This window comes from Castor canadensis, chromosome 11 (genome assembly GCF_047511655.1).
Source record: "Castor canadensis chromosome 11, mCasCan1.hap1v2, whole genome shotgun sequence".
Classification (NCBI taxonomy): Eukaryota; Metazoa; Chordata; class Mammalia; order Rodentia; family Castoridae; genus Castor; species Castor canadensis.
This window is the reverse complement of record NC_133396.1, coordinates 23,698,870-23,717,519: the sequence shown is the minus strand read 5'-3', so window position 1 is coordinate 23,717,519 and position 18,650 is coordinate 23,698,870. Positions and strand designations below refer to the sequence as shown.

The 18,650-nt window shown below is 37.5% G+C and overlaps 1 protein-coding gene and 1 non-coding gene across 3 annotated transcripts in view; both read right to left on the bottom strand.

Moving 5' to 3' along the window:
• Fbxl20 (F-box and leucine rich repeat protein 20) overlaps nucleotides 1-18,650 on the bottom strand; it is an 89,802-nt gene that overhangs the window by 28,498 nt on the left and 42,654 nt on the right. For both annotated transcript variants that reach the window (XM_074045878.1, XM_074045879.1), the window contains exons 3-6: nucleotides 14,040-14,094; nucleotides 10,208-10,282; nucleotides 8,931-9,025; nucleotides 7,004-7,072 (exon numbers count right to left, since the gene is read on the bottom strand). In XM_074045878.1, the coding sequence (XP_073901979.1) occupies nucleotides 7,004-7,072; nucleotides 8,931-9,025; nucleotides 10,208-10,282; nucleotides 14,040-14,094 (294 nt within the window). The remainder of the gene's footprint in view (nucleotides 1-7,003; nucleotides 7,073-8,930; nucleotides 9,026-10,207; nucleotides 10,283-14,039; nucleotides 14,095-18,650) is intronic.
• Nucleotides 12,233-12,337, bottom strand: LOC141414271 (U6 spliceosomal RNA). The gene has a single exon (XR_012439333.1). It is a non-coding gene; the product is annotated as a U6 spliceosomal RNA (small nuclear RNA).

Below are 18,650 nucleotides of genomic sequence, written 5' to 3'. Positions count from 1 at the left end.
TTTATTTGTGATGTCTTCATATTAGGGTAATACTAACCTCACAGAATGAGTTTATGGGAAGTGTTCCCTCTATTTTCTGAGTTTACTAAGGATTGTTATTTCTTCTTTAAACAGCTGATGAAATTCACCAGTGAAACCACCAAGGCCTGGGCTTTTTTCTGTGGGGCAATTTTCTTTTTTTTTTCTTTTGTCATGCTGGGGATTGAACCCAGGGCCTTGTGAAAGCTAGGCAAGAGCTCTACTACTGAAGTACATCTCAGGTTCCCATGGCTATGAAATAGTTTTAAGTTATGACCTGAATGTGGTTGTTATAGGCCTATTCAGATTTTTCTATTTTTTTCCTTAGTTTTGGTAATTAACTTTCCAGGAATTTGTCTAAAAATTTTGTTTATATTCTCAATTATTCATAATATCCCATCATATCCTTGTAATCTTTGTCTTTTGGATAAAGTATTAATCCTTACCTTTACTCCTAATTTTGATAATTATTCTTTTTTCCCCTAATCAGTCTAGGTTTATCAATTTTGTTGATATTTTTTTCTAATTTCTTTCCTTCCTTCCTCCCTTCTGTATTTTTGAGGCAGAAGCCCAGGCTGGCCCTGGCCTCCCTAGTACTGGGATTATAGGCATGTCCCACCATACCCACCTTGTTTTATTTTTTTGAGGTACTTGCTACACTGCTCAGACTGATCTGGAATTCCTGGGCTCAAGGGATCCTCCTATCTGAGATTCCCAGTGTCTTGCTTTTTATTCAGGCTAGCCTGGATTGCATCCAGCGACCAATTTATTTTCTTTTTTTCTTTTTTTGGTGTACTGGGAATTGAATTCATCAGGGCCTCACAATTGCTAGGCAGGTATTCTATTGCTTAAGCCACTCTGCCAGCCCTTTTTTTTGTGTTGTGTATCTTTGAGATAAGGTCTTGCTTTTTTCTCTTTTGCTCAGTCTGGCCTTGAACTGCAATCCTCCTGTTCTCTACCTCTTAAGTAGCTAGACTACAGGTTTATGCCAAAGGTATACCAGTGCCCAAATCCAGTTTCTTTTCTGATATAGGCATTCAGAGCTCTACACTGAGCAGCTGCATCCCATAAAATTTGACAGTTTTTCTCATTCAGCTCAAAACATTAAAAAAAAACCTTGCAACCTTCATTGTTAACCCATGGCTTATTCAAAGTATACTGTTTCAAATTTCAAACACTTGGTATTTTCTCAGACATGGTTCTGCTGTTGATCTCTCTCTAGCTATGGTCAGAGAATATACTGTTTATTATTTCAATCTTCCTATACCGATTAAGGCTTGTTTAGTGCCCAACCTACAGTCTATTTCAAGTGTGTCTAAAAAGAATGTTTATCCTGTAATCACTGGGTGGAGGGTTTTCTTTGCACAGAGGACATTTTTCCATTCTTTTACTTTCAAGTTATTTGTGCCGAGTCAAAACTGTGTCTCTTATAGATAGCATAGAGTCATGGCCTTTTTTTTTTGGAGTACTGGGGTTTGAACTAATGGCCTCGTGTTTGCTGGGCAGGTGCTCTACCACTTAAGCCCAACCCTCTCTCCACCGCTTTTTGAGACAGGGTCGTGACATGTAGCTCTGGATGGCCTAGAATTCGAGAATCTCATGTCTCAGCCTCCTAAGTGCTGAGATTACAGGTGTGTGCTGCATGCTGGGCTGGCTCTTGCTTTTTAAACCATGCTGACAATCTGTCTTTTGGATGAAGAGTTCAGATTATTCACACTCAACAGAGTAATTGAAATGTATATATGTATATTTACATATGTGCATGTCTACACACATACACACACATATATTTTGGTAGGACTGTTGGGGTTTGAACACAGGACTTTGCACTTGTAAAGCAGGTGTTCTACTGCTTGACCACACCTCTGGAGATGGGGTTGCATGACCTATTTCCCTGGGCTGGCCTTGAACTCTGATCCTGTTGATCTCAGCCTCCCAAGTAGTTAGGATTACAGGTGTTAGCCACCAGCTGATCTTTTTTTTTTTTTAAATGTTTATTGTGGTGGTACTGGGGATTGAAATTAGGGCCTCATATTTGCTAGGCAGGTGTTCTACTACTTGAGCCACTCTGCCAGCCCTTGAATGATTATTTTATAGATTGTTCATAACCAACTGAAATATTAAGAATTTACATATATATTAATGTGTCTCAATTTACTTCAGAATACTCATCTTCCCAGAATAAATTCTCACATAAAGTCTTTGCTCCAGTGTCACCTTTTCCTCCTCCAAGTTTTTATTTTTTATTTTATTTATTTGACAATACTGGGGGGTTGAACTCAGGGCCTTGCAGTTGCTAGGTAGGTGCTCTACCACTTGAGCTATGCCCCCAGTCCTTTTGGCTTTATTTTTGGAATAGGGTCTTGTGTTTTTGTCCAAGCCAGCCTGAACTGTGATCCTCCTATTTATTTTTCCTATAGGGCTGGGACACACGTGGCCCACCTGTACCTGTACCTGTACCTGGCAATTTTCTTTAATCTTTTACCTTTCTATTCATATTAGATAATTCTATGAATCTGAGTTTCCTGATTCTCTATTTTTCTATCTCTAATCTGCTATTGACATTGCTAGTGAATTCTCCAATTGTGTATTTCCAATTCCCAAATTTTCCATTTGGCTTGTTTTAAAATAATTTCTATTGACTGGAGTCTATTTTCTCATGAGGGGAGTTCCGCTATTTCATTATTTGTTTAACAACTGTCTAGACTGAAATCTGTCTTTTCCATAATGTACAGCTGCTGATGTTTTTTCTTTTCTTGCTTTTATTTTTAAGCTTGGTTTAACATCAATCCTGCCTTCACAGCTTAGTTTTCAGCCCAAGTAAATAAGGTTTCTACTCTATGTTGATTTGTTCATTTTTTTCCCCAGTACTGGGGTTTGAACTCAAGGCCATCTCACCCTACCACTGGGAGTTATACCCCCAATCCTTTCGCTGTTAGTTTTTCAGATAGTCTTTTCTTTTTTTTTCCTGTGGTACTGGGGTTTGAATTCAGGGCCTACACCTTGAGCCACTACGCCAGCCCTATTTTTGTGATGGGTTTTTTTGAGATAGGGTCTTGCAAACTATTTGCCCAGGTTGGCTTCAAATCCCGGTCCTCCTGGTCAGCTAGGATTATAGGTGTGAGCCACTGGCACCTGGCTCATATAGAGTCATGAGCTTTTGCCTCATCTGTCCTGCCCTTGGACCATGTCCTCCTATTTCTGCATCTTCAGTGGCTGGGATAGTAGGTATGTGCCACCACACTTGGCCATGCTGATAATGATTCTGTATGTGGGCTAGAAAGGACATTCAAAGTTCAGGCTCTCTTCAAGTCAGCTCTAGCTTGTACACTTTATGTGTGTGTGTGTTCTTTCTCACATGCTCTTTAAGTTCCATTTTCCAGGAATACATGGCCTAGCTTAGGCTCATTCTGATCTCTGCTGCTCCTGGGCACAACCTCTAGTCACCATAGGACTTTTTTTTTTTTGGGCAGTACAGGGGTTTGAACTCAGGGCCTTCTGCTTGCTAGGAAAGCGTTCTACCTTGAAGTCACTCCTCCAGCCTTTTCTCAGCTTTTTGTGTGTGTGTGTGTGTTGGGTATTTTTGATAATCTCATGAATTATCTGCCTGGGTTGGCTATGAACCCAAGTTCCTCCTGATCGCTGTCTCCTGAGTAGCAAGGATTACAGGTATGAGCCGCCAGTACCCAACTTCCATTTTTTTTGCCAAGGGGAGGAATACTGGGCTTTGAACTCAGGGCTTCATGCTTGCTAGGCAGGCACTCTATTACTTGAGCCACTCTGCCAGCCCACATTGCTTAGTTTTAAGATAGGGACTTGCGTTATACCTGAGCCAGCCTGGACCATGATATTCCTGTTTGTTCTTTCCTTTGTAGATAGAATGTGTGCCACCATGCCCAGCCATGAGATGGGATCTTGTGAACTTTTTGCCCAGACTGGTCTCGAATGGAGATCCTCCCAATCTCGGTCTCCAGAGGAGATATGTGGTTTTTAAAGCGCCTGTGCTATCTTACCTCCTGGAACTCCCTGCTAAAGCCTGGACTTTAATGATCCACAACCTCAGGCTAATGAGAGCCACTGGCCTTCCTTATTGTTACTTTAACGTACAAAATTCCAAATCAAGTGAGCCTGCTCTGGCAGCAGCCCCAGCTGATGGTTTTCATAGCATGCGCTGTTCTGGTGAACTATTCAGGACTAAAGGGTGGTGGTTTGGAGACAGAGGAACCCCAGGCAAGAAATTCATAGGCTCACAATGTTCTTACCCAAGAACAGTAGCTTTCATGAATAAATACTTCTTCATTTATTTTGTGTCTGGGTTGATTTTTACAGCTCTGAAAGTTGTTTTTGGCAATTTTGCCCACTTTTATAGTTTTTTTGTGAGAAAATTTGTTGACATTCTCTTTCCACCATGCTGGAACTCCCTCACTAACTGCCGTTCTTTTTTAATACTGCTGTTCTTTTAAAGTTTTGGGTGGGTCATAGATAACAAACACAATCTGCCTTTTAAAATTAGCATAAGGTAAATTTTACATGCAATAAAATCTACCAATTTTAAGTGCTTAATTCAATGATTTTCGACAAATGTATACCCCTATAAAACCATCACCCCAACTGAAATGTAGAACATTTCTTTGAGATAGGGTCTCTGCTATGAACCCAGGCTGGCCTTGAACTTGTAGCCCTACTGCCTTAGGTTCCCAAGTGCTGAGATTACAAGCATGTGCTGTAATTAGAACATTTCTTTAACTCTTCAAAATCCCCCCATACTGCAAGTCTCTGTAGACATTTCACCCCTTCCTTGTGTTGCTTTGTTATGGCTATAGTGTACCTGTTAAAGAATTTCAAGCAAGTGGAATTATATAGCATGTACACTCATTTGTAATTGGATTCTTTTTTTATTATATATTTTTTATTAGGATACATGTGTTATACTGGGGGAATTCATAGTGACAATTCCAATTAGGCTTATATTGTACATTGGTTAGATCACCCCCATCCTTCCTACCCCCTTCAACCCCCTCCTTGTCCCATAATTGGATTCTTTCACTTGGCATTTTCTTTTTTCTTTTTGGTGTTGGAGATCAAACCCAGGGCCTCAGGAATGCTAGGCAAGCAAGCATTCTACTTCTCGAGCTACAAACCTAGTTCTGGATCTGTTTCTACTGACTGTTTTTTCCTCTGGTTCTGAATCACACTTTCCTGATTCTTTTCATGTCTTCTAAGTTTTTGACTGAATGCTAGATACTCTATGCTATATTGTTGGGTGTTTGGATTTTGTTGTCTTCCTTTAAAGAGTGTTGAATTTTGTTTTGGCATATACTTAAGTTAGTTGTGGATCAATCTCATCCTTTTCAACTTTTTAAATCTTCATAAGATAAAGAAAAAAAAATCTTCATTAGAGTAGGCCTTGTTTAGTCTTATCACCAAGGTGTTACCTTTCTGGATTCTATTAAATGTAATAGGTGTTCAGCAAGTTTTCTCTACTTTGGTTGGTTAGAACCTCATCCAGCTTCATTAAGCTCTGGTAATTCTTCAGCTTGTAGTTTCCTAGTAATTCTTTCATAATTTATGTGTTTTTTTGTCAAGCTCTGTTAGATCTCAACCTATGCATAAATAGTTTGCTATTCAGCCAGATTTATCTACATTTTGGTTAACTGTTTTTTGAATAGTTCCCTCCTTGCTTACAAATTCTAGCTACTTTAGTCTCCCCAAACCTGATCTGTTTTCTCTTCAAGTCAGAAAGAACTTTGTTCCCTGCTTGGGCTCCTTCTCTTTACAACATGGTCTGAAAAAGGATCCCAGGCTTTCTTTATATGGCTCACATCAATTACAAAGATCCTATCTTTTTTTTCTTTCTTTGCCTCAAAAGTGGTATCTAAGGGGATGAATTCAAGTATGATATATTTGATACATGGTAAGAACCTTTGTAAATGCTACAATGTACCCCCACCCAGTCCAACAACAATAATTTAAAAAGTGACATTTATTCAAGGAAATAAAAGGGGAAAAAAAAAAGATACGATGTCCATCCCTAGCTGGGCACTGGTGGCTCATGTCTATAATCCTAGCTATTCAGGAATCGAAAACCAGGAGGATTGCAGTCTGAAGCCACCCTGGGCAAATACTTTGTGAGACCCTGTCTCAAAAATACCCAACATAAAACAGGGCTGGTGGAGTGGCTCAAGTAGTAGATCACCTTCCTAGCAAGTTTGAGACCCTGCATTCAAACCCCTGTACCACCAAAAAAAAAAAAGGCGATGTCTATCTCTTGGTTCCTTTCCCTCCCCGCCAAAGATCCCATCTTTTTCACAAGGTCTTTTTGCTAAGAAGGCACTTTTCCACTTGTGCCACTCCACCAGCCTAACAAGGTCTTTTTGAATAGGACCTCGTGAATAACCTTGGTGTCTCCCTTTGTAAGTATGCTTCTTCAGTGGCTTCACTTTATCTTACCGTAGGAAACAATCTCCTTACATAATATTTAAATTGTTTGACTCACATTATTACCAATCTATGTCCTTGGATTGATTTTTTAATGTCTATTTTCTGTGTCTAATGTCTATGACTGTAAACCTCTCAAAGACAAAGTGTTATATTAAATTTCTTTTGTATTGTAACTGACATAGACACAGCATATTTAATGATTCATTTACATTTAATAACTGATATTAGTACTGATGAATATAAGCTGTTTAATCCTGTATTTAAGATTTTATTTCTTTTATAGAATAGTTTTACAGTGGCTTTTGATTATTATCCCTACTATAGATACACTGACTATAATTTTATAAAGTTTCACTGTAAATATCAAAGATAGGATTCCAAAATAACTTATTCCATTTCTTTTTCATGCTGCTTTCTCCTAAAATCTTTCCTCTATGAAGCTAAGATGAAAGTTGCTACATATATTCCATTAGCCAACAATTAAGGCTAGTATAAGCCAGACATATGGGCTATGACTTACCCTTCTAAAACACTTAATACTTACGCATCTGTAGTTTTTGTACACCCATTTAGATTCAGTACTTCAATGTTCCTACAGTTTTGTGCAAAGGTCCTTTATGGGAAAGAAAACAAAGTAAAAGATTTCAAATGAACCAGAAGAAATTCCAGGCATTAAAAAAAAAATACATATTATTATTGGCAATATTGGTTGCTGGTACTTATAATATTGTGAAATGAGAAATATGTATTTGGTCTTCATCCTTGGTTCCTGGCATAGAGCTCCTAAGACCCTTTGTTTCCTGAGTGATGGGGTGATAGTAGAATCTTTTATTCTAATACTTGATCTTTAAGTATGCCTATGTAACACAACCTTCATAAAACCCCCTAAACGATGGGAACCAGAGCTTCTGGGCTGGTGAATGCAACTATGTGCTGGGAGGGTGGTATGCCCCAACTTCATAAGGACAGAAGATCCTGTGCTTAGAACCCTTAAAAATCTTGCCCCATGTACCTCTTCATCTGGATATGCATCTATATCCTTTTTTTTTTTTTAATATCCTTTATTTTTATGGTGGTCCTGGGGTTTGACTCAAGGCCTTGTGCTTGCTAGGCAGATGCTCTACCACTTGAGCCAAGTCCCTAGCTCTTATCTGTATCTTTTATAATAAACTGGGTAATAGTAACTACAGCTCTACTTTCCTCAGTCCTGTAAATCATTCTAGCGAATTATCAAACATTAGGAGAGGGTCATGGTATCCCCTCATCACCCTTAGCCCATTGATCAGAAGTATAAAGCAATCTGAGACTTGTGACTATACTGAAGTAGATACCAGTCTCTTTTAAACTGCCCCCTTTGCTTCTGGGGTCTAACTCTCAGGGGTTATTGTCAATACTGAACTAAATTATAGGACATCCCACTGGTATCTGGAGAATCAAAGAATTGGTTGTTGGGTGGAGGAAAAATCTGCACATGCTTATTATCTTAGTTATTATTGTAAATAAGAACAGTGCAACTGACACAAAGTAGCTGGTATGTATAGATAAATTAATTTCTTTTTGCGGTACGCGGGCTTGAACTCAGTGCCTACACCTTGAGCCACTCCACCAGCCCATTTTTCTCATGGGGTTTTTCAGATAGGGTGCAGTACTAAGGTTTGAACTCAGGGCTTCACACCTGCTAGGCAGGTGCTTTACTGCTTAGCCTTACTTCTAGCTCAGTATTTTTTTTTTTTTCCCATCTTAAGAACTTCATGTCAAGTCAGTATTGCTTATCATCATGTAGCTATTTGGTTTTGAGACAAATAGCTTGTCTCAAAACAAGCTATTTGAGACAGGGTCTCACTGTGCAGCCCAGATTGGCCTAGAACTCACAACTCTCCTGCCTCAGTCTTACATAAAATCCTAACCTTAAACATTTACCTTTTTTTTTTTCTTTTGAGATAGTCTTGCTATGTAGCCCAGGTTGGCCTCAAACTTACAATTCTCCTGTCTCAGCTTGAGATTACAGGTGTGCATCAACACACCCAGCTTACACACTTAAACACTGATCTTTGTATCGACCAAATGAAAATTACCCTAACTTTGAATAAACAAAAGTTCAAAGACATAAAAAACTTACTCAAAAGAAACATTTATTATGCATATTTGGCATTTTGGAGGAATGATTTGTTCTTCTTTGTTCTTTTTTTGGAGGGGTGGGAAGCAGTAGTGGGGTTTGAATTCAGAGCCCAGGCTGGACTCAAAACCGGTCATGGTCCTGCCTCAGCCTTTCTAGTGCTAGGATAACAGATGTGTAATAATCCCCCGCTTCACGCTTCCTATTATCAGATGTTTTTTTGTGCTAAAAACGATGTATATATGTTTACATTTTTAACAGTTTAGGAATTTTAGCCTTTTCTGTGTGAGATGGCACTTTCTTTAATCAAAGAGATTAGTCAACAGTTACTTTTTCTAACCAGTCATGTTTTTACCTTAATGCATTGTCTCCTACTCCAAGACAACCACGAAGACTCAACTTTCGTAAAAAGCCCCCACATCGTTTTGAAATATTCTCCACTACCCGGCCCTATACAAAGAGAAAGATAAACAAAAAGATAAATCACCTCACTGCTTTTGGGAACAATACAATCTCATTTTTAATAATTTATAAACAGAAAGAAAAGACTTCCACTGGTTTCAAAGACCTAATCAAGTAGGAAAATTTCAGCTTTGAGAAAGCTCTCCTTTTTAACCCATCTATTTGAAATATGCATAAAGTTGGCATTATTTATTTTGCTCAACCTGCAAGATGATCTGTATTTGAGGTGGGTATTCTCTAGTTCTCCTATAGCTCTAGAAGTTGTGTACATATACTCAACGAACACTTAAATGCTTGCTGATTGATTCTGTGGTCATGTTGTTTTAAATATGTATATCCACGCAGATCAGGAAATTATGGAAAAAACTAAATCTAGTTCAATGCCTTCAGGTACTATTTTAAAAGCACCGTCTGAAGATAATCAAAGGTTCATGTGAGATTTTAAAGTTTTTCTTACAAGGACCCTCAAGAGAATTTATTTCTACTGGTACTTAAAAAAAAAGGTTTTCATTTATGAAATACAAAGAAGAAGAAACTATTGTTTTCACTCTCCTGGTTAGAAAGCTAAGGACCACAGAGTTTAAATTCAGGTTAAAATAATTTGAGCTTAAGCCATTATGCTTTTCTATTTTAGAGATAATAGGTTATACTGAAAGATAAAATGGAAGGGTAAGAGGAGGTAGGGAAAAGCCTCTTTCTAGCAAAAACAATTTACTAAATGACTGTGGCTTTATTCCTCTTTCATTCTCCACAAGAACTTTCTGTATCTTTGTTTCCCCAAGAACCAAAATGCACATCTTAAAAAGAATATATGTAAATATCACCCCCAACAAATTTAACTCTACTTATTCTTCAACAAATACAAAATGACTGCCTTAAAATGAGCAAACACAAAACATAGGTTTCCACTGCAAAAACAAAGAAACTTTTAGTTCTATTTCAGGACTAAAATTATTCCAAATAATCTAGCATTATTTCAGTGCAATAGTTCCACTTAACCCCAGAAACTGAAGAAACTCTTGGGAACACTGGAGGCTCCCTAAAATTCAGATGTACTAAAAACAACAGTTTCTCTCTCCAGGGAAAATAAGATCTCTATGGCTAAGGCTAATTTGTTCCAGACTGTAATTACTAGCAAGAGAAATGGGGCCATACACCACATAATTATACCTCAATATCCCTCTGGAAATCAAACAAGTCAATTCGCTGCCAGTTACTGCCATCCAGAGCCAGAACATTCCAGGCCTATTTTGAAAAAAAAGAGACAAAATGAGGCAAAGCTAAAAAGAAGAGAAAAAACAGCAATATTTAAGTTCACAATTTAGCCAACTAATGATTAGTAGACCAAAAAAATTCCTTAGCTCCCTACTACTAACTTCCAACCAATCTGCCTTAATCCTGATCCACACTTTACTTTCCAATTATATTATCTCATAAATGAGTGGGCCCTGAAACTAGCAGCTACAAAAGACCTTGAAATTGGAGAAGTTAGGGAAAGGGCAGGTTGTGATAAGCATTATAACCAGGTGTTTTCAAACTGCAAGATTCTAGTTTCTTTCCTTTTTGAAATATGGTCTCACTATGTAGCCCAGGCTGGCCTGGAACCTGCAATCCTCTAGTCTAAGCCTCCTGATTGCTGGGATTAGAGGTGTGTACTACAACACTAGGCTAAGATTCTAGTTTCTAATTCCAAAATGAGGCAAAATTTCAGCTAATGAAAAGTAAGTCTTTGCTTTATCCCTAAATGGGAATAAGATGCATAGGAAACCAAACAAAAGGAATAGTATTCTCAATACTGCTCTGTTCAATTAGTATCTGCTATCATAGCATTACTTGGTTGCACTTGAAATGGACACAGTGATTTGGGACTTAGTTAAGACATTATCTTTTCCCTATACTTGATGCTTTTCTCATCAGTTTGCTCATTCAGGTATGTTTCTAAATTGATCAATGTTCCCTCCACTTCATTCAGCAGTAATTTTAAAACTGTGGATGAATAGGTGAAAGTTCCCTGACTATTCAGGCATATATACAAAAAACAAAAGACAAAACTGTGAATGTTTAAGATTTCTCATACATTTCTTCAATTAGCTAAAAGGAGGCAAGAAAGTTTCTAAGCTTTTCAACAAAATCATAATTAGGTGAAAAATGACTTCGATAGGAGTTAATTTGCTATGGACTATTCTGTATTTTAATCAGTAAATTAAAATAAATAAAAGTCTTGTATTATTTACAGTCAGAACCTTAACAGTATTATCTATTACTACAACAAATTCAAAAAGGAATTCAACACCGATTATACTCATTTCTCTGTAATTTTACAAAAAGATTTTTGGATATACTGATAAGCACCAGGGTAATTATTACACAATCAATAAAAAAGATGCTGGGGTATGCTGGGGTATGTGGTTAAGCAAACAGTTATTCCAAAACTGGGTGACATTTTCTCAGATGTTCTTTTTTTTTTTTTTCAGTACTGGGGTTTTAACTCAGGGCCTTTACCTTAAGCCATCCTCCAGCACTTTTTTGTGATGGTTTTTCTCCGATAGAGTCTCACAAACCATTTGCCCATGCTGGCTTCGAACTGTGATCCTCCTGATCTCTGCCTCCTGAGTAGCTAGGATTACATGCATGAGCCACCGGCACCTGGCTCTACTTTTCTTTTTGTGGCTTCTTATTTTTCTAATGGTTTCTTAAATGGCTAGCCATGTAAGGCAATAAAACTTTTTTTTTCTTTTATTATTCATATGTGCATACAAGGCTTGGGTCATTTCTCCCCCCTGCCCCCACCCCCTCCCTTACCACCCACTCCGCCCCCTGCCTTTCCCCCCCACCCCCTCAATACCCAGCAGAAACTATTTTGCCCTTATTTCTAATTTTGTTGTAGAGAGAGTATAAGCAATAATAGGAAGGAACAAGGGTTTTTGCTGGTTGAGATAAGGATAGCTATACAGGCCATTGACTCACATTGACTCACATTGATTTCCTGTGCGTGTATGTTACCTTCTAGGTTAATTCTTTTTGATCTAACCTTTTCTCTAGTTCCTGGTCCCCTTTTCCTATTGGCCTCAGTTGCTTTTAAGGTATCTGCTTTAGTTTCTCTGCGTTAGGGGCAACAAATGCTAGCTAATTTTTTAGGTGTCTTACCTATCCTCACCCTTCCCTTGTGTGCTCTCGCTACAATAAAACTTTTTTTAAAATATGGAATGCTTCATGAATTTGCATGTCATCCTTGCACAGGGGCCATGCTAATCTTCTCTGTACTGTTCCAATTTTAGTATATGTCCTGCTAATGCATACACTGTTTTTTTTTTTTGCTGTGCTGGGTATCAAACCCAGGGTCTTGTGCATGCTAGCCAAGTGCTTTACTACTTACTGAGTTATATCCCTAGCCAAAAATAAAAATTTTAAAGATCTTATGTTTAACAGGTTCCTGGCTAAATATATCTCTGATTAGGTATGATAGTTCTCATTTCTTTCTACAACGTTCTCTGCCAGCAGGAAGCATGCAGAACTCAATCTAAAATTAGGAATGACAGTTTCCTCTCTAGAGTAAGCATTTTAAAAGAACAAAAGGCTGGGGTTGTGGCTCAGCGGTAAGAAGGCCAGCTTAGCATGCATAAAGGCTTTGGGTTCAATTCCTACCACCGTTTAAAAAAAAAAAAAGGATGATCTGCCCCCAATACTTCAAGTACTGAGAACAGTAAAATAACTACCAATGTATAAACTTTCCAGATTTAATGAAATTGGCATTGTGCCTTCTTTCCTTAAAGTTAACACCTGCAAATTAAAAATGCAATTAAAACTCATTTAAGGCAACATTCCTGGGGTGAGACTTTGCAATTAGGTTTAGACAGTGATCTGGGTATTCTGTTTTGAATGACTGACTTCAACTTCATATGGAGACAGAAAGAACAATCTACTTATCTGTAAGCAGGTAAGAATTCTGTATCTGTAGATAAGAAATGGCCAATCTAGAGAGACCACACAACTACAAAAATGTCATAAAATATCAAAACGCTACTGGTTGTTTCCCAAATGGCTGAAACACAGCTTAAGTATGGCTTCTAGGATGCAGAAATTATTTAAAGTTAGCATGACATCAAGTTTTTTGGGATTTTTTTGAGTATGGTGGTGGTGTGAAGACAGGGACACTTGTGTTCACCTACACAGAAAAACATAATACTTTATGGTGTAACCACATTAAATATAGCTATATTCGGTATATAGTAGGTTCTCAGTAAATACCTGTTAAGTAAAATTACCAATCATCAAACCAGTGTCTAATTTATAAAAAGATAATAATTACAAGTACATATTCATTTTACTAAATTAGTTATTATACATTTGCATTTAAGTGATTAAAATGGTTCATAAAGCAATTTTCCCACAATGGAAATTCTACTCTTTATATTAGTGGTAGCCAGTAAGATTACAATGTTTGGCCATTTTGTCAAAGCAATGTGAGCTGACAGAAATGGATGGTTAAGCATAATATAGAAAGTGACTTTAGGAATGAAGTTTAGTTTGCTGTGGACCATTTTTTTTTTTTTTTGAGGAAAAAATATGGGGGAATAACACGAGAATTAGATGCTTATGATCCTTTTCTATGTCCATATGTGTCTCTGTGTGCTTGTAGAAAATGAACTAGGAAAATAATAAAACATGATTTCATTAAAATTTCAGTCAAGCCTGGCTTTTAGTTTGCATGGTCCACGCTTTTTCACTTAAAATGTCTTCTCTGTAATAAAAACTGGAAAGAAAAAGCCAAAAACAAACAGAAAAACCCTAAAATATCTCCACTTACATTATGCAAGTAAGAGTTACAAAATGTTAGAGACAGTATATGTAAACAATCCCATCATAGTATTACATGGGATGGGTGTGTCACGAGTGAAACAATATGCAAATAACACCTAAAATAAATAGCTAGCCTAGGACAGAGGCAGTCATTCTCAGTGGCAGGAAGAGGTCCTCTGTAACCATGGTCAACCATTCTTACCCTGGAGACCTGAGCACAGCGACACAAGGTAACAACATCCAGAAAAGAAAATATCCTAAAAAGAGAGAAGGACAAGCTTTAATCATATGAAAAGTAAGTTTCTCTTGATTTTAGCCTATAAATAACTATGTTCATACATAATCACACACACATACCCCACCATCACACAAAGGCAGAAATTTATTTTTCATCTTTTTTTATTGTTTATTCATTTATTCATATGTGCATACACTGTTTGGGCCATCTCCCCCCCCCCCGCCCTTTGTCCCCCCCACCACAAAGGCAGAAATTCAAACACATAGAAAAAAACTTGAACAATTTACAAAGATAATATTGTCCATGAAAAACATAGTGGGAGAAAGTAATCTTTAATGTATACATTAAGTCTGTACAAGTTCAATTATATAAAGGGATGATAACTGATTTCTAACTGATAACTCACAGTGTTACAAAATAGAAGTCATGAAGCATTAGTTTGGAAAAAGAAGACTAGATTCCCTATTCCATAGTTACTTTTAATGTGAAAAGCTTCCTAGTTGGCTTAAAAGAACAGAATTTTGTTATTTAGTGGTTAGAGGCTTTCAGTCATGTTTTGGAACTTTAATATGCTAAGTTAATAAATATATCAGACAGAAAGTTATGTGCGTTTTGTAAGTATTTTCAGTCTTTTAAAAACATTTTAAAGTGGTAAATTATAAATAAAATTTACCATTTTTAACCATTTTAAGTCTCTGGCTCATATTGTTATGCAACCACAACCACCATCCATCTCTAAGACATTTTTCATCCTCCCAAACTGAAACTCTTTATTAAACAATAGCTCCCCAATCTCCCTTTCCCAGTCCTTGGCAATGAGCATTCTACTTTCTGCCTCAGCGTCTAAGCACTTATGTTTGTCATTTGTGTCTTACTTATTTTACTTAGCATGGTATCTTTAAGGTTCATCCATGTTGTAGCATATGTCAGAATTTCCTTCCATTTTAAGGTTGAATAATATTCCACTGAATGTATATACCACATTTTGTACATCCACTGATGGATGCTACTTTCAATTGTTTTTACCTTTTGGCTACTGTAAATTACTATGACCATGAGTATACAAATACCTGCTTGAGTCCCAGTTTTCATTCTTTTGGGTATATACCCAGAAGCAGAATTGGTAGATCATTTAATAATTTTGTTAATTTTTCCAAAGAACTATTATACTGTTTTATACAGTTGTGGCATCATTTTAAAATCCTACCAGCACTGCACAAGTGTTCTAATTTTCCCACAGTTTTGCCAATACTAAAAAAACAAACAAACAGAACTGAGGATTGAATCCAGGGCCTCAGACATGCTATGTCACACTCCCAGTCCTATTGTTTGTATTTTGTTTTTGAGATAGAATCTTGTCAACTTTGCCCAGGTTGGCCCTGTACTGATAATCATGTTTCTGCCTTTCTTCCAGGTAGCTGGGAATACAGGTGTGTACCATCATGCCTGGGTTTGTCAAAATTTATTACAGTATTTTTTAAAGTAGTGTTACTAATAGGCATGAACTGGGAATGGGTATCTCAATGTGGTTTTGATTAGCATTTCCCTAAAGGTTAGTAATTTTGAAGATCTTTTCATGTGCTTCTTGGACATTTGTATACTTCTTTGGAGAACTATCCATTGAAGTCCTTTACCCATTTTAAAATCAGGTAGTGTGTTGGTTTTGTTGCATTGTAAAGTTCTTTGGGAATTCTAAGCAATAATCCTTTATATATATATTGCAAATACTTTCTTCATTCTAAGGGCTGTGAAAAGCACACTTTTCACTGCTGATAGTGTCCTTTAATATGGAAAAGTTTTACATTATGATGTAGTTTATAATTTTCTTTTGTTTCACATCCAAGAAATCATTGCCAAGCTTTTCCCATTTTCTCATAAAAATTTTTTTTTTTTGCAGTGCTAGAGATTGAACCCAGGGTCTTGCAAATGCTAGGCAAGGTTGCATATGCTAGGCAAGAGTTCCACCACTGAGTCATACCCCCAATCTCCACCCCTTTCTTTTGTGTTTTAAAATTTTGACACAGGGTCACTAAGTTCCTCAGGCTGGCCTTGAACTTGGTAAACAGCCCAGGCAGACCTCAACTGTAGTGATCCTCTGTCTCTGCTTGTAGCTGGGTTGTTACAGGTATGTGCCACCATGCTTGACATAATTTTAGCTCTTCTGTTTAGGTCTCTGATCCATTTTGAGTTGGTTTTTTTTTTTTTTTTAAGTTGATTTTTGTATATGGGGTAACATAAAGGTCCCAACCTTCTTTTTTCTTTGGTGATGCTGGGGATCAAACACAGGGCCTTGAGCATGGCAAGCATGCTCTCCACCACTGAACTAAACCCCAAGCACAACTTTATTCTTTTGCATGTGGTTATTCAGTTTTCTCAGCACAGACAGTAGATAGTTACAAAAAAAAATCGTTTTGACCACACATGGGAGGATTTATTTTGGAGCTCTTTATTCCATTGGCCTATATGTCTTCTATCAATACTACACAATCTTAAATATTTTTAGTTTTGAAGTTATAAGGTGCTTTTGATGGCTGAAATAATTGCATGATGTCAAAAAACAAAAAAACAAAAGCACCATGAATTGGAGGGGGGTGGAAAAAGGGGAACAGTGGAAGGGATGAAGTCAAGTATGATATATAGTTGATACATTGTAAGAAACTTTGCAAATGCCACAATATACCCCCACATAGCACAACAATAAAGAAAAAGAAAAGAAAAACAAAGGAAAACGGGAAAAAAAAGCAAAACCCCAAAACTAGCAATACCAAGTGAATTATTACAAGAAAATTTCCTTCACGCTTTCTTACACCTTTACTTCCTCTAATATATTTATGGTATATTTTGATTTGCTCTGACTACAGAGAGGTCCATGTTAAGGGACTGATTAAAACTAATAAATGAGCTGGAAGGGTTTAAACTAAGGGCAACATGTTGAATAAGTACAATTGATCCATATCCTGGAATCTTAGCAAGATACCAGTAAGGGGCAGGAAAGTCTCCAACAAATGCCCAGAAAATAATTATGGTAAAATAATAAAATGAAAATAAATGTCTGTAGGTCATCTACAGTAGTATCTAGAGAGTGTGCCTTCTCCAAGAACCAGATGGAAAGAGGTTAAAAAAAAAAATTCAGACTTAGAAGGTCGTAAGTTTCATGTTTCACTCATAAAACATTCTTTTTTTTTGGGAGGTGGGTGGCATTGGGATTGAACTCAGGGTCTCATGCTTTCTAGGCAGGCAATCTTACCCCTTGAGCCACTCTACCAGCCTGCATTAGTTTTTTGAGATAGGATCTCACTTCATCCAGGCAGGCCTGAACCATAATTCTCTTACTGGTGCTTCCCTATAGTAGCTGGAATGATAGGTATAGGTCACTGCTCCCAGTCATTGGTTGAGATGGCGTCACATGGACTTTTTGCCTGAACCAAGATCCTCCTCATTTATGCCTCTTGAGTAGCTAGGATTACAGGCTTGAGGCACTGTACCTGGCTCATTCATAAAACATTTGATATGCATTGTTACAGGTCCCTACAGTTAAGCAGCTCATGGTCTAGGAGCTGGAGGTAGACATACCATAATATGTGAGAAAATCTCAGGAAGCAATGAGTACTATAAAAAAACATGTAGCACAGTAATGTGAGAAAAAGGGGTTGGGAAAGCCTGCCCTTAGGAGTAGACATGTCATTGTGGACCTGAATGATGAAAGGAGGCAGGATTGTCAAGATCTAGGGAAAGGGACTAGAAGTGTGACTCAAATGGTAAAGCTCCTTCCTACCAAGTTCAAGGCCCTGAGTTCAAACCCCAGTGCCGCCAAAAAAAAAAAAAAAAAGTCTGGGGAAAAGAGCATTCCACATTCCAGGTAACAGTGAGTATATGATCCCGTCTGAGGATCAAAAAAGGCAGTGAAGTTCAAGTGCAGCAGCAGCAGCACAACCATTCACTGAGTTCTTATGTTCCAGGCACTGCCTTAAGTGCTTTACTAATCCAATGATTCCTTACAACAATCCTATGAGAAGGTACATAGCAGACCCTTGGTATCTGCAAGTATATGGTTCAAGAGAAACTGCAGAGTTCAATACTGTACTGTGGATGCTTGATTTAAATTTTCCAGCTTCTGCTAAAGATAGGCTGCCTTACAACAGATCTAGAATTTTCACTTTATCACTTCAATTAAGCACGTCAACTTTTTGGGGGTCATATTTTTACAGAATTAAGGGCAGGGAAACCCTGAACGGATCACACAATGATTTAAATACAACTGATGATAACAGAGCTGACTGAGAGCCTTCTCTGTGTCAAAGTGTGCTGCATAATGTGAGGAAATTTAAAATTTTTGTTTTTAAAACATCATTTTTTAAAAATCATACTTGGTCAAAATCATACTTTGGCAAATAAGGTGGACTTACTGTAATATCATTCCCATTTTATAGATGAGGATAGTGATTAAAGTTCAGAGAATCAGACAGGGCCAGATTATGTTAGAAGGCTTTCTGGTCATAGTAAATTGTTTAGGTTATACTCTAAGTCTAGGGGAAGCCAAAGAAGGGTTTTAGGGCAATGAGTGATATTATCCAA